The sequence below is a fragment of the Xyrauchen texanus genome, chromosome 45, assembly GCF_025860055.1.
Source record: "Xyrauchen texanus isolate HMW12.3.18 chromosome 45, RBS_HiC_50CHRs, whole genome shotgun sequence".
In the NCBI taxonomy this organism is placed as follows: Eukaryota; Metazoa; Chordata; class Actinopteri; order Cypriniformes; family Catostomidae; genus Xyrauchen; species Xyrauchen texanus.
This window is the reverse complement of record NC_068320.1, coordinates 15,159,636-15,173,438: the sequence shown is the minus strand read 5'-3', so window position 1 is coordinate 15,173,438 and position 13,803 is coordinate 15,159,636. Positions and strand designations below refer to the sequence as shown.

General features: G+C 38.3%; 1 protein-coding gene across 4 annotated transcripts in view; it reads right to left on the bottom strand.

Moving 5' to 3' along the window:
- chchd3a (coiled-coil-helix-coiled-coil-helix domain containing 3a) overlaps window positions 1–13,803 on the bottom strand; it is a 96,881-nt gene that overhangs the window by 36,584 nt on the left and 46,494 nt on the right. For 2 of the 4 annotated variants that reach the window (XM_052119116.1, XM_052119119.1), the window contains exon 5: window positions 1,586–1,600. The exons of the other annotated variants lie outside the window; for them this stretch is intronic. In XM_052119116.1, the coding sequence (XP_051975076.1) occupies window positions 1,586–1,600 (15 nt within the window). The remainder of the gene's footprint in view (window positions 1–1,585; window positions 1,601–13,803) is intronic. 4 annotated transcript variants of the gene reach the window in all.

The following is a 13,803-nucleotide window of genomic DNA, read 5'->3' as shown; positions in this document are numbered from 1 at the left end:
AGTCTTTCTCACTTTAATGAAAATAGAAAAATGGTCCATTCAGACTTTTACATTTTCAAAAGTTTCTCTCTGGAGATACCCTTGAACCCCCATACAGTATCATTCCTCAGTCACAAGGGCTTCTATGAGCCCATACTTTATATATCTGTATGTAAAGAAATATTAAAATAATTTTAATGTAAAAATATATATATATACCTGTGGTGACCTACGTAGCGGGGGCAATAGCAACTTCATTCAGTCTGAGGCTGCGCTTCCACTGACGTGGAAGAAATCCGCACAAAGCCACTCCCAATATTGATATTGTTTTATCGCCCAGCCCTACTAGGAATCCAGATGAAAGCCTATCCACTTTACTGGTACCGCAAATTCGGAGTTCACTTAAACTAAGGGGGCTTTCACACTGGCAGTTTAGTCCAAAACAGAGCACGGTTCGCATGAAAAGTCGGTAATGTGAAAACTGTCATGCGGATCGTTTAGCGCACTGTAGGAGGCGGTCTGAGTTCAGTTGCACTGGGACTGTGGCGCGGTTCGCATGAGTGAGAAAGCAACCTGTACTCTGGTCCGCACTTGTTCGGGAAGTAAAATGACTTGCCGATTTAAGCATGATGACATCAGTTGCACAAAAACAAATACACACGTGCATCATGAGTGGAAGGGAAACGTTGTGGCACAGAAAAGGTGAGGTGCCTTTCATATGTGTGAGTGAGTGAGCGTTGACCCAGTTGTGTCCTCAAAAAAGATTGTTTGTGAGCATCAGCTATAGTCTTCTTCCCCGGGACATGTACAAAACTGCTGAATTATAACATGAGAAGCACAGAGGCACAAGTGTCATTCACTCTGGTGTGCATAATGACACAAAATTAATAACAAATAGACAAATATAGCATGCACATTTGTGATGACCCAAGTTGATGACGTAAAAGCACCGGGGTTCGACAGAATCATACATGAGTCTGAAACCAGACCAATGCTGCAGGGGGTGCCAGGAACAGTTGCGCTCGGATTCAGACTGCAGCAAATGTGCCCAGTGTGAAAACCACCTAAGTTTAAATTTATCTAGCTAGATGCTTAATCCTGCTTTGTGACAGTGTGAAAATATCCCAATGACCTGCATATGAATTCTCTCTTGCTTTATTTGCATACTGAATTGTATCTATACGCATCTGCCTTTACACTGCAAAAATGATGTAACTGTTTAAGTCCTGATTCTCATGCACAGCCAACAGAAAACAACAGGGGCATGCTGAGTGTCATGACAATGGCAACAGCGGAAGCAGAAGCTGCACCCCTTGTGCGCACAAAAGCATTATGTGTCATGTTCAACTATTTTATATTTAGAGAAAAGATAAATCCAACTTACCATTAAGATAAGTAATAATGTGGCACAAATAATTATGAAAGCGGAGTCAAAGATAATTGTGATTAAAAAGCATTTCAACAGGAGAGGGAGAGAGAGGTGTAGTCTAATTAGGCATGCACTGTAGCAGGAAGCAAAGGAGGAAGAATGCACTACAGTAGATGAGCAGGAAACAGATATGGGATGTACAAGGGATGTATAAATCAATCCTCTTTTATACCTTACCTTTCTCTCCATCTGCTGGAGTAAGGGAGCAGAGAATAAAGGAGAGAGAGAGAGAGAGAGAGAGAGAGAGAGAGAGAGAGAGAACTGATTTAAGTTCTTATAATTCTACTCAGTATTCAAAGGACACACACAACACACACACACACACACACACACACACACACACACTGCAGTGTGAAACAGCAGGGTGTTGCTGTAGTCAAGGCCAGGCAGAGAGACCACTCACTCAGCTCAGTTTTATCAAACACTGTTGAAAAGTAAGAAAGATCTCATCAAAACAAAAAAAATCTCATCAAAAAAAATCAAAAACCTGAAAATCTGATCTAATCTAAATCTAATCAGAGCAGAGTGATCCCCATCGCAGCTTAACTCTGGTCATGAACTTCTCACTGACTCATATAAACCCTCAGGTACATTTACCATTCTAGGTCACAGAAAATTGTTAATAATCCCAAAGAAAATTAAACTTTTTCATTTTCTCTTGCACACACTCTCACCCCACCCAACTGTCTGATCTTTACATAATAGGAAAGGTAAAAAATCACCAATTTATTATTATTAAAAAAAAAATTACAGTCAAGGTCTATGGGATTTTCCCATTTTATCATCTACAATGCCAAAATCATAGGCTTAAAAAAAGTAACAGCAGATCTCTTCAACAATCCAAGTGTCATTCAAGCAAAACAGGACAAAAATACTACATTTTGGTGCAGAAACAATCTATATTTTTTATTGCAAAATATTCAGATATATACATATATTTAAGAAGTTTAAGAGTGTAGTGAGACCAACTCAGTTGCATCATTCACAGCAAGAGTCATGTGAGTGGGCGGCCACTGCACAGCTGTTTTACATATAAAGTACTCATTCCCAGTATATCGACACATTTGTATGTATAATCATAATCCCCTGCAGACAGAGTTTAGACATCAGAACATTTTCAGACTACAGAAGTTTTTTCGAGTTTAGATGCGTTATGAATGTGATAAAAATTGACATACATTTTTGGAAGACCACACATTTTGTAAAAACATATTGAAATAATAATAGCCCACATAATGTAGAACATGCAATATTTAGGCTGCATTATAAAATATAGTCTGCATTGACCTCTTCAGTCAGCACTGCGTGAGGAATTGGCACCCCCTAGCAGGTGGGGGCGGCACACACGGAGCAGCTGCAATATGAGATGATACTATTTATCACACTACAAATAAAAATCGCAAAGTTTTTAAAAATGATCGTTTCTTAAATGTTGGCAATAGATGCAGTTAGCATGAAACACATCACAAATAAAAGCTATAGTAGGAATCATCATTGTAAAAGAACAAGTGGTGGAGAGCAGGGTCGCTCAAAACTTTACCATGGTTGGAATACAATAAATTATCTATTTTCTAGAGCAGGGGTGTGCCGACTTTATTTTTTAAAGTTTTTTTTCCAATTTGGTCGAGTACCTACAATAAATGTTTATCAGTTATCATTTCAAATTAATTACCCTATTAAAAAACTAATGTATGGGAATTTTTCTCCTGAAACTAGACTAGACACTCTGTAGTAATGTAATAATGAATGATGATTACTAGTAAATGGTTACCTCCAAAATTCACAAACACACACACACACACACACACGTTGGTGCGGCTATCCTTATGAGAACTCTCCAAAGACATAATGATTTTTATATTGTATGAACTATATATTCTATCCCCTAACCCTACCCCTAAACCTCTTTTTTTTACATTTTCAAAAAAGACATCATTTAGAAGGTTTTTGTTTTTAATGCGATTTGAATTATGGGGGACACTAGAAATGTCCTCATAAACCACATTTATAGCACAATACTAGGGATGCACCAATACCACTTTTTCTCTTCCGGAAATCTTAGTATCAGCCGATCCTGACACTACACTTGTTTTGTTTTTTTGCATAATCAGTTTAGAATATCTTTACATTATTGTGTGGAACTAATTGGGAGTACTCTTTAATATGTAAGAAATGCAAACCTCTAACTACACATTATTTCAATATAAATGTATAGCTTATTAAGAAACACTTTATTATTAACTAGTATACTGGATTATGTAGCAGCAAAATTCAGTAATTCCAGTATAAGTCATCAATAGAAAAGAAGCAGTTCTTTTTTTTTTTTGCAAAGTTTTTCAACTTGTATCTGGATCTCTTTTTTGTTCAATTTAGTTGTAAAGATATCAGCTCCCTTTTCATTCACATTTATTTTATTAGAACCCATTCAACTTAAATATTATAATTTGTAAACAAATAAGAATTTATTATAATAGTAATATATCTCAATCATGCACTTTTAAGTGTGTCTGTTTGTAGGCAAGTTCACAGTAGTTTAATTCACTTCTTATTCAAATTCTGGTAAAATGCACATCCGGTGCCGTTCTAAATGCATATAATAAGTGAACCGAACTATTGAGCACCTACATCTGAGATGCTGTTCTTGAGTAGCACTCAAATATTGCACACCGCGTGAAGGCTAAAAATAGCTGCAAGTGTGTGTGTGTAAACAGAGCAGCACCGTTCACTGAAGCGCTGGAGCTTTAATGGTGTTTTTCTGGTTCTTTTCTGTTATTTTTTAAAATTGACAGTAACAGACGACTAACACAGTATCAGATTTGGATAGGGCTCGTCGGACCGATACCCAATCCGTCTAAAAGCTGGTATCCAGGTATCGGATCGGTGTATCCCCACATAATACCAGTTTGTAACCTAAACAAAATTCCACGTAAACCACCCACACACACACACACATACACATTCTTAGAGATGACATTCATCAAGGCCTGTGTGTGGGCGAGAAGCATTGTGGGTAATCAGTCAAATAGACATTTCAACTTTCAATGGAAAGAAATACAGCTACTGCCATTGACCTTCCACATGAAACACACACACAGAGCAGCTGCATTCACAGACCAGTAGGTAAACCCTGTGAAAGCGTATCCAATGAGCAATTACAGAACAAAGAGGTTCTGCCACCGATGTGCGCGCTGGGAATTTCCCTCTCATTCAGTGCATCATAGGGGGCATATGGCAACCCTCCGCCTTTCAGTCACACAGGCTGTCAGAATTATTTCCATCACACCAAACTCATTCATTCTCCTGCAGGTCATCTAATCACATAACACTGCTAACAAAGGCCCAGAGTTACATGACCAATCGCTCGCTATTATCCCTCTAATGAAGAACAGGGAGTGGGATGGGAGATGGAGAAATGAAAGTGAAACCACAAACAGGGAAAACAAGACAAGAAGAGGATGAGAGGAAAGACAATGAGAGTGCTTTATCATACAAGAAGTCACACCTCTTGGGACATGTGGCTGGAGGGAGAAAGAGAGAGCCAAAGCAAGCTGCAATCCTGCTCTTCTACAAATCATTTTAAAACAAACTAGTGATGTCCCATCAACCTCGCAAACATAAAGAGAAACTATCTTGGCCTTGGAGTCAAAAAGGTTGAGAACCACTGGGCTAAAGCACAGCCCTTGTAAACAGAAGGTTGCCGATTTCAATCCCCACCATTGTGTCCTTGAGCATTGCACTTAACTCCAGGTTCTTCTGGGGTATTGTCCCTGTAATAAGTGCACTGTAAATCGCTTTGGATAAAAGTGTCTGCCAAATACATAAATGTAAATGTAAATAAAGTACCATAAGAGCATCACTGATGAAAGATTATATTTAATCAATATTACTATTGGTGTATTATTATTAGTATTAGTATTAGTAGTAGTAGTATAACAGTGAATATTACACTTTAAATTGAGCTTTTATTTAGGTGGAGCTTTTATTTTGATGTGTTCCTGTGTTGTTACGATGGTAGTTTCTCAATCCTGAAAAGCAGATCACTACGTGACTCAAAGTGATCATTAAACCATCAGCCTCACACATTCACAAACTCTAACATTTGAAGCGCACTGATCTATCTCATAAAATCGCAGCTTTTATGGTTAAATAATCTCACTAGGACGTAACAAGATTTTCATTTGTTCACTGAATGCTTGCAGAATGACATTCCTACATCAGATGGTATCAGTTTCCAGTATTGGAGCATTTTTACGAGCAGAAGCACATGAGCACTGTATTGGACCCGATTCCCATCCCTACAATCTTATATTTAAGGCTGTTCAAAAGTAGCCACCCTTTAACCAGAATACAGCTCTGCACACTCTTGATATTCTCTCAATCTACTTCATATGAAGTGCCACCTCATACAAATGATAGTTCTTGTAAAGAAATGTTTAGGTAGGCACAAAACTAATTTCAAGCATTTAAGCATAGGATATTATATCAAATATATTTAGCAGCAAAACAGGTCAAGGTCAATGGACATTCCCACTTTTTACTGATGTTGTATTAATAGGACTTCTGCCACAATGAACTATTTACGAAAAGTGTAAATTATAGAATACAATCACAATTTTTCATTGAATCTTCTATTTTTGCAGGGTTTGAGCATTGTAACCATTGCTTGCCTCGGTTTACAATTTATTAAAAAATGTTTCATGCTGCCAAGATTAGCCAGTGTGTACCTAAAAAAATGCCATGCAGTTGCTAAACCCAAATTAAGTATTTTAATATAAATTATATTCACAAATTACAATATCAAGGGAATTAATTGGCAAAATGTCATAATTGTGCAGCCCAAATACTTGGGAATAATAGTATCTATCCTATTTCTATCTTCTTACTTCACCGTGACTGGGCAGGCAAAATTTATGAATACCAAGTAGGTGTCATTGATGTGAAATGTAGGCAGTGTAAACGTGGGCTGTTATGTATTAATGTATTCATATGAAGTCAGTAGTTCATAATAAGGCATTTTTGCAACTTATGATAATTGTATTTATCACTGAATATTAAGTTTTGAGTTCTGAAATGTATATATCTTTTCATACAGAAGTACAATTAACTATGTAACTTCATAAGATCAAGGATTTAATTCCTCCTCATAGGAACCCTCAAAACACCCTTAATATCACAGAGACTATGTTTGTGATCGTTTTTTCGGCCACCATTAACCAAACAAGACAAAAACTCTGATGGTGTGACTTAAGGCTTGGTCACATTTAGCTTTACATGGCAAAAATCTTTTGGGGGAAATGCAAAAATCTCAGTGGGAATCCACACAGCCAGGAAAAATCGCATGATGGAGTTCCATAGAAATGGCAAAGAACTTTTCCAACACTAATTACAAATGGGTTTCAACTTTAAAGCGAATTTGCAGCATTGACCAATAGGCACGTAGTTTTCACACCCCCATAAAATTCGCCACTGTCTTATTTTAAGGAATAAAAAGTTATTTTTAAACTCTATGTACCAAACCAGAATTGCTTTAACAAAAATTATTACTGTAAACACATTTGTCATTTATTTAAAAACACACTGAGGGACAAGCAGAAATGAGTTCCTATGGTAATCGACAGTATGCAACAGATGCAATCCATGACATTACGTTGATAATAATCTAAGCTATTGTGAGATGAGCAATAAAAACAGATGCCCAATGTAATTTATCATTTTATACTTTATCTCCTTAAAGATAATACGGAGTGGCCCAAAACAACAGCTGGTCCACACTTTCTCCAGCTCTGTCAGTCTGAATAAAGTTAGAGATATAATGCATACAAATTTAGATTGGCTCTCCCCTACACAATCTCCGCTCTCTCACGGTGGGATGACTCCAGCATCAGTGCAACAGACCCCATGGTCAAATTAAATGGGTCGTTTAGGAGGAAGACTGTCTTGCTTTTAATTAGACTAGAGCTGCAGTTTGAGCATGTGAGAAAAGTAGAGATTTAAAAGTATGTTATGTCAGGAGAAGTACGGGAGATATTTTAAACGTCCCTTATTCTGCTGTCTCTATCATTCTCTGTCCCCTGTTTTGTCATTTTCTATCTGAACCAAAGGATTTTTGTCTTTCAATGGGATAGCTAACCCAAAAATCACAAGTCTTGAGGGTAAGTACTGTAAATAATGACTACATTTTAATTTGTAGATGAACTATCCCTTTAAGTACAATGATATTTAGGCAGCTTAAGTTGGGTCAAAAAAGGGATCCAGACTAATAATATTTCTATGGAGCCATTGGCTCATAAAATGAAACATTTAGGAGCTCAATGGCTGTTTTTAGTAGCCAAATTACAGACTTATAAAATATATTTTTTCTTACTGTGGGAGGTCCAGACAAAGAGGAACATAATGCGCTTTTACTTTGAAGTTGCTCTCTCGTGTTGATGCGCATCCAGAGTCTAGCGATCTAATAAACGCTTTCATTTTACATCGGATCGCCTGCTTGGAGTGTCAAGGACCGTCGCGCACAGTGAGTCATAATGCACACTTCAGGGGAAGATATACGAGCGCTACGCTGGAAGAAGCGCTGGATTTGCTCAAGTTTTGTGAATTAAAACTTTTTAAATCGCGATTTCTGCATATTTTCAGATTGTATATGATAGAAGTTGTATTGATATTTGCCTTTATATCATCAGACAAGACCGTTCATATTAACAGAGAACTGTTTAAAGAGAAAGAGAGAGAGATTATTATAGTTATATTTTATTCTATTAAATACCTGGCACCTTATTTGAATTCTATTTTTCTTGTTATTTGTTACCGTTTTATTATTATTATTTGTCTTGTCATTATATGTTTTGTGAATTAATGCTTTGGCAATATTGTCTGGCAATCATGCTAATAAAGTATTTGAAATTGAAAATTGAGAGAGAGAAAGACAGAGAGAGAGAGAAAATGATACATGCAAGCACTTTAAACATTCTAAGAGTTCATAAGAGTTTCTGCGCATCTGTTGTGAAAAATATTTTTTTTCTGATATCCAGGACAGTTTAAATAAAACGTTGATGTAACTCGATGGCATGTAAGAACAAAATGAAATGTGATTGGTCATTACCGTGTCTCACACAGCTCCTTCACATCTAAGTAGGCAATTCTTGGTGCCCTTGTGGCTTGAGAAACTAATCAGGCACACACAAAAACGTATCGCCAACTCCGATAATTTAACAAATAAAAAATTTTGACTGATTTATTGGTCTCTGTGATATATCGGTAGGCCACTAATTATGAACAAGCCCTTAAATAGAGCAGGGACACATATTTTGAGATGTCTGCCTCAGACCTGATATCTCAGGTGTTCTCACAAACAGATAAATGAAAGAAAATTTACACTTTTATCATGTATTACAATATAAACACAACAAGGTGAACATTTTCAATAAACAAAACAAGTAGGAATTCATCAAAAGTTGATCACAGGTGACCGCATGTCATATCTTTTATTCCAGTGGTCAGCTGTGAACTAATTTTTGGTCACATTTGCAACCATTTTAGTCAAAGTCTGGGGCCCTAAGGGATCAGCAGAGCCGCAGTGAACATATACACATACTTAATAGAGCATAAAAAACACTCGCCTTTCTCTAAGTGTTTCCCACAGAGACCCAGCAGACCCATGCATATGATAACAAATCAAAGCTCTTTGATTTAAATATGTCTCTTTCACCATGACCTATGCTGACCAAACAGCACAAGGTCATCGCTACACTGGGCCTCACATCCATCACTAGAAAATCAGTTGCCATGACAAACTAACACTCTGCCAGGAGCTCGGCCATCCAGCAGGCACAGGTCGAATGTCAGGTCACAGCCAGCCTGTTCAGACCTAATTGGTAGTTGATTGAAGAGTGGGAATAAAATAATAGAAGAGTGGGAATAAAATAATAATGAGTGTAAATTTGTGGTTCGGAGGGAAAGACACCCAATGATGTGAGCAGATATAATAAGTGCAATTGTAATACGCACACTACCTTTAAAAAATTTTAACATTTGAAAAAGATGTCTTTGAAAGAAAGAAATGAATACATTTATTTAGCAAGGTGGCATTTAGCTGATCAAAAATGACCGTAAAAGACATAAATGCTAAAAATGACTTTTGGCGGCCTGGGTTGCCCAGCGAGTAAAGACGCTGACTACCACACCTGTGACTTCAGCCAGGTCTCCAAAGCAACCCAATTGGCCCGGTTGCTAGGGAGGCTAGAGTCACATGGGGTAACCTCTTCGTGGTCGCTATAATGTGGTTCTCGCTCTCGGTGGGGTGTGTTTTGAGTTGTTCGTGGATGCCACGGAGAATAGCGTGAAGCCTCCACATGCATTATGTCTCCACGGTAACGTGCTCGAGCCACATGATAAGATTTGCAGAATGTCCTCCGCCACCTGGATTGAGGTGAGTAACTATGCCACCATGAGGACTTAGAGCGCATTGGAAATTGGGCATGCCAAATTGGGGAGAAAAGGAGAGAAAGAAAAACAAAAGACATTCTATTTCAAATAAAATGTTTTTCATACTTTATATTCATCAAAGATGCCTTCCCTTGAAGCAATGACAGCTTTGCAGACCTTGGGCTTTCTAGCTGTAAATTTAAGATGTTCAGATGACGTTCCATCTGTAGCACTTACTATATTTTAGAATACAAGGGCACTTCAAAGGGACCTTGCAATTAAACTACTAAAACTTAGATTTCTGTATCCATAATACTTTGTTTTAATTGTTTACCCTTTTGTCAATTCTATACTTTTCTTCTTATGTGGGAGTTTCAGAAGTTGCTTTTCCTTTAACTCTGCTTTAAAAATAAAAATGTCTCAGTGATTACAAACTTCCGGATAGCAGTGTACAAATCCAGAGAAATTTCACCCGAGAATTTGATCTCGGCAGTAGAGGCAACGTGCATTCTTATGTGTTCATACGTTCTCGTGGACTCGTTCTACTTTATCATCCACTGCCGAAGTTCGATTTCAATCCTCAAGAATGCAAGTACAGAGAACACAGGAAATTACCCAGATGAGTCCTTGAAATCGAGGATGAATCAGATGGTGACTTGTAGGCAAGAAATCTGTACTATGGTGGCAGATGAAGGACATTTATTGTTTTGTTCAAGAATTTCCCCACTGTAAGCTTGCGAAAGGCAGAGATGGCTGTGAGAGATGCTTCTAAAAAATATAATTCTTAATATCCCTACAAACTTTCAGTGCAGACCCATACTGCAAAAACATAAACCTACCTTTAACAAGGTTGATTTATGCAAATATGATGGAAAGCTTCACTAAAAAATGTTCACGGTTTCAAGCAGAGGTCCCATCACAAACCATCGGTGACCAAGTCTTCCTCTAAACTACACAGATGGACAACTCTTCGCCAATGAGATCATCTCCTGCTTAAAGCTGTCTGTAAGCACAGTGTATTACCCAGGAGTATGTGCTGCTATGACAGGAAGGGTCAGTGTGTAATTGAGAGAAATGGTGAACAAAGGTCAGGGGTCATTCTTGCGTAGGCAGGAATTGACGGTCCTCTGTGTTGGATTGGACATGTCCTCTACAGGGAAAGTGTCCTACCCAGAGATCAAGCCTCTTTTTCTGTGAGCAAAGATCAAATTAGCAGTGAACCAAAAAGGCTTGTCCCTTACTATTAAAGGGACCAGATACAAAGATTAACCAATCAGCCTTGCTGCCCTACATCTAGACCCCCACTTTATGGATGCCCTGTTGCCCTGACACAGAGATCGATCCAGTGCCCTAACACACACACAAGCACACACTCCTCTTTCCACCTGTCAAGAAGTATCTCCATCCAATCTATAAGAATTGACAAAGTCACTCCATACGCTCAAGGACAGATATATGAAAATTAGTCTCTTGACCTGGAATATTGTCATTTGAATACTGTGAATTCCAATTTGACCTTCACTCCATGTGCCTCTGTTTCAGTTTGGCCAGACATTTTTCTTAGGGTTATCAGACCACCAAATATAACCAGACATGCCTGCTTTCACAAGATAAAATATAATTGCAAAAAAGCAAATATTTAATTATCCAATTGAGACAGCTGGATGGCTGCATCTCACTGAGGGCCTTTGCCATATATTGTGCATGGCCTCAGGGTGGGCAGCTGCCGGTCTACAGGTCAGTTATGCCCAACCTGATCACACAGTTTGTTTGATTAATTGACTGATCAGCAACCTAAGGTATTAACTGATGGATAAAGCACTTTTCAGCCTGTGTTATCTTTGCCAAAGCCATATGGGGAAACCCATGGGGAAATCAAATCATCAGTGACGTCCATGGAAAGTGGTCTCTAAGGAGGCCTGGGTCATCTATTTCCAGTGCAAAAGAACATCCGAATAAAGTGGAGAGAGACACCCCCACAGACAGAGAGGAGAATGCATAGACAATAGAACAGAACAAAACAAAAAAGTGTTTCTCTCTCTCTAATATTGAACTAGAGGACATACTGAGTGACCTGAAAGGCTGTACAATTGCCTTTGGAAAAAAGTTCTCCCTCATGGGAATGAGAGAGCAAATAAGGGAAGGGAAAGACAAAGACAGAGGGTAGGACATAGGAAAGGGTCATGGTAAAGTCAAGATACATAATTAAGAGAAAGAAAAAGACAAAGAGAAAAAGGAGGAGGAGGAAGAGAAGACCAAGGAAGAAGAGAATGAAGAGGAAAAGGAGGAGGAAGAGGAGAATGTAGAGGAAAAAGTAAAAAAGAGGTGAAAGGAGAGGTAAAAGGAGGAGACAGAAGAGGAGAGAAAGAAGGAAGAGAACAACAAGGAGGAGAGGAAAGAGAATGAGAAGGAAGAAAAGGAGAGAAAAGGAAAAGAAGGAGAATGAGAAGAGTTAGGTGAAGGAGATGGAAGAAGATAAGAAGAAAAGGCAGACAAGAGAAAGAGTAGAAGCAAGAGGCTAAGAAATAGAAGGAAGAGGAAAAGAGAAGGAAAAAGAGGGAAGAGGAAAAGGAAATTAAAAAGAAAAAGAGAAGGAAGAGAAAAAGGAGAACAAAGAGGGGAAAGAGGAAGAAGGAAGAGAGTAAATAGAGAGAAGGAAGAGTTAACGGAAGAGAAGGAAGATAAGGTGGCAGAAGAGGAGGAAGAAGAGGAAAAGGAGAAGGAAGAGAATAAGAAAAAAGAGAATGAGTGGAAAAAGGAAAAGGGGGATAAAGAAGAGGAGAAGAAAAAGGAAGAGAAGGAAGAGGAGAAGAAAAAGGAAGAGAAGGAAAAGGAGAAGGAAGATAAGGAGTCAGATGAGAGAGAGGAAAAAGGAGAAGAGAATGAGTGGAAAGAAGGGAAAATGGAAGAAGAAAAATTGGGAGAAAGAAGAGGGGAAGAAAAAGGAAGAAAAGGAGTAGGAAAAGAAAGAGGAAAGAAAGGAAGAGGAAAAGGTAGAGGAAACGAAGAGAAGGATAAGGAGCAGGAAAAGGAAGACAAAGAGATGGAAAAGGAGGAATATAGGAGAAGGATGGCAAGAAAGAGGGAAAAAGATAAGTAAATGGAAGAGAAAGAAGGAAGAGGAAAGGGGAGGAGGAAGAGGAGAATAAAAAGTAGGGATAGAAAGAAGAGTATGAGTAGTAATATATAGAAAGATAGGAGAACGAGATAGAGAAAGAGAATTGTGGTTGCCCTTCAGACATGCAGTTGACTTTGGACTCTGCTGATGGTGACCACATGACTTCTACAGTGTGTATGACCTCAGTCAGACAGCTTTTGTAACAAGATGAAGCGGTTTACATATGTATGTACACTGGGTTGTTCTGGGTAAAAGAGAACTGCCTTTGGTATTTCCCAGTCGACTTTTTTTTTTGTCCATGGCAGTTTCAAGGTGAGCTTTGTTTGAACACTCCTGTCGACACTAGCCGGTCTCTCTTCCATTCTTATTTGCAATAAAATGTTCACTCTGTCCATGCAGATTCCTTTATAGTGAAGTTCAAATGTTTTTCTCTAAACACCCAAACATGAGGCTATTCAATAAAGAAGATAATGCACATGTCAAATGGACTACTTTAATGATGTATGTGTGTGTGTGTGTGTGTGTATTTAGCACTTTGTGGGGAACAAATGTCCCCATAAGATAGTAAAACCTGAAATGTTTGACATTGCGGGGACATTTTGTCCCCATGAGGAACACAGCTTATAAATCATACTAAACGATGTTTTTTGAAAATGTACAAAAGCTGAAATTTTTCTGTAAGGGTTAGGTTTAGGGGTAGGGGAAATAACAAACTGTACAAAAGTTTGTACAGTATAAAAACCATTATGTCTATGGAAAGTCCCCATAAAACATGGAAACCCAACATGTGTGTGTGTGTATGTGTGAATGTGTGTGTGGCTTTTTTGGAGCTCAGCTTTATCCCCATTCACTTCCA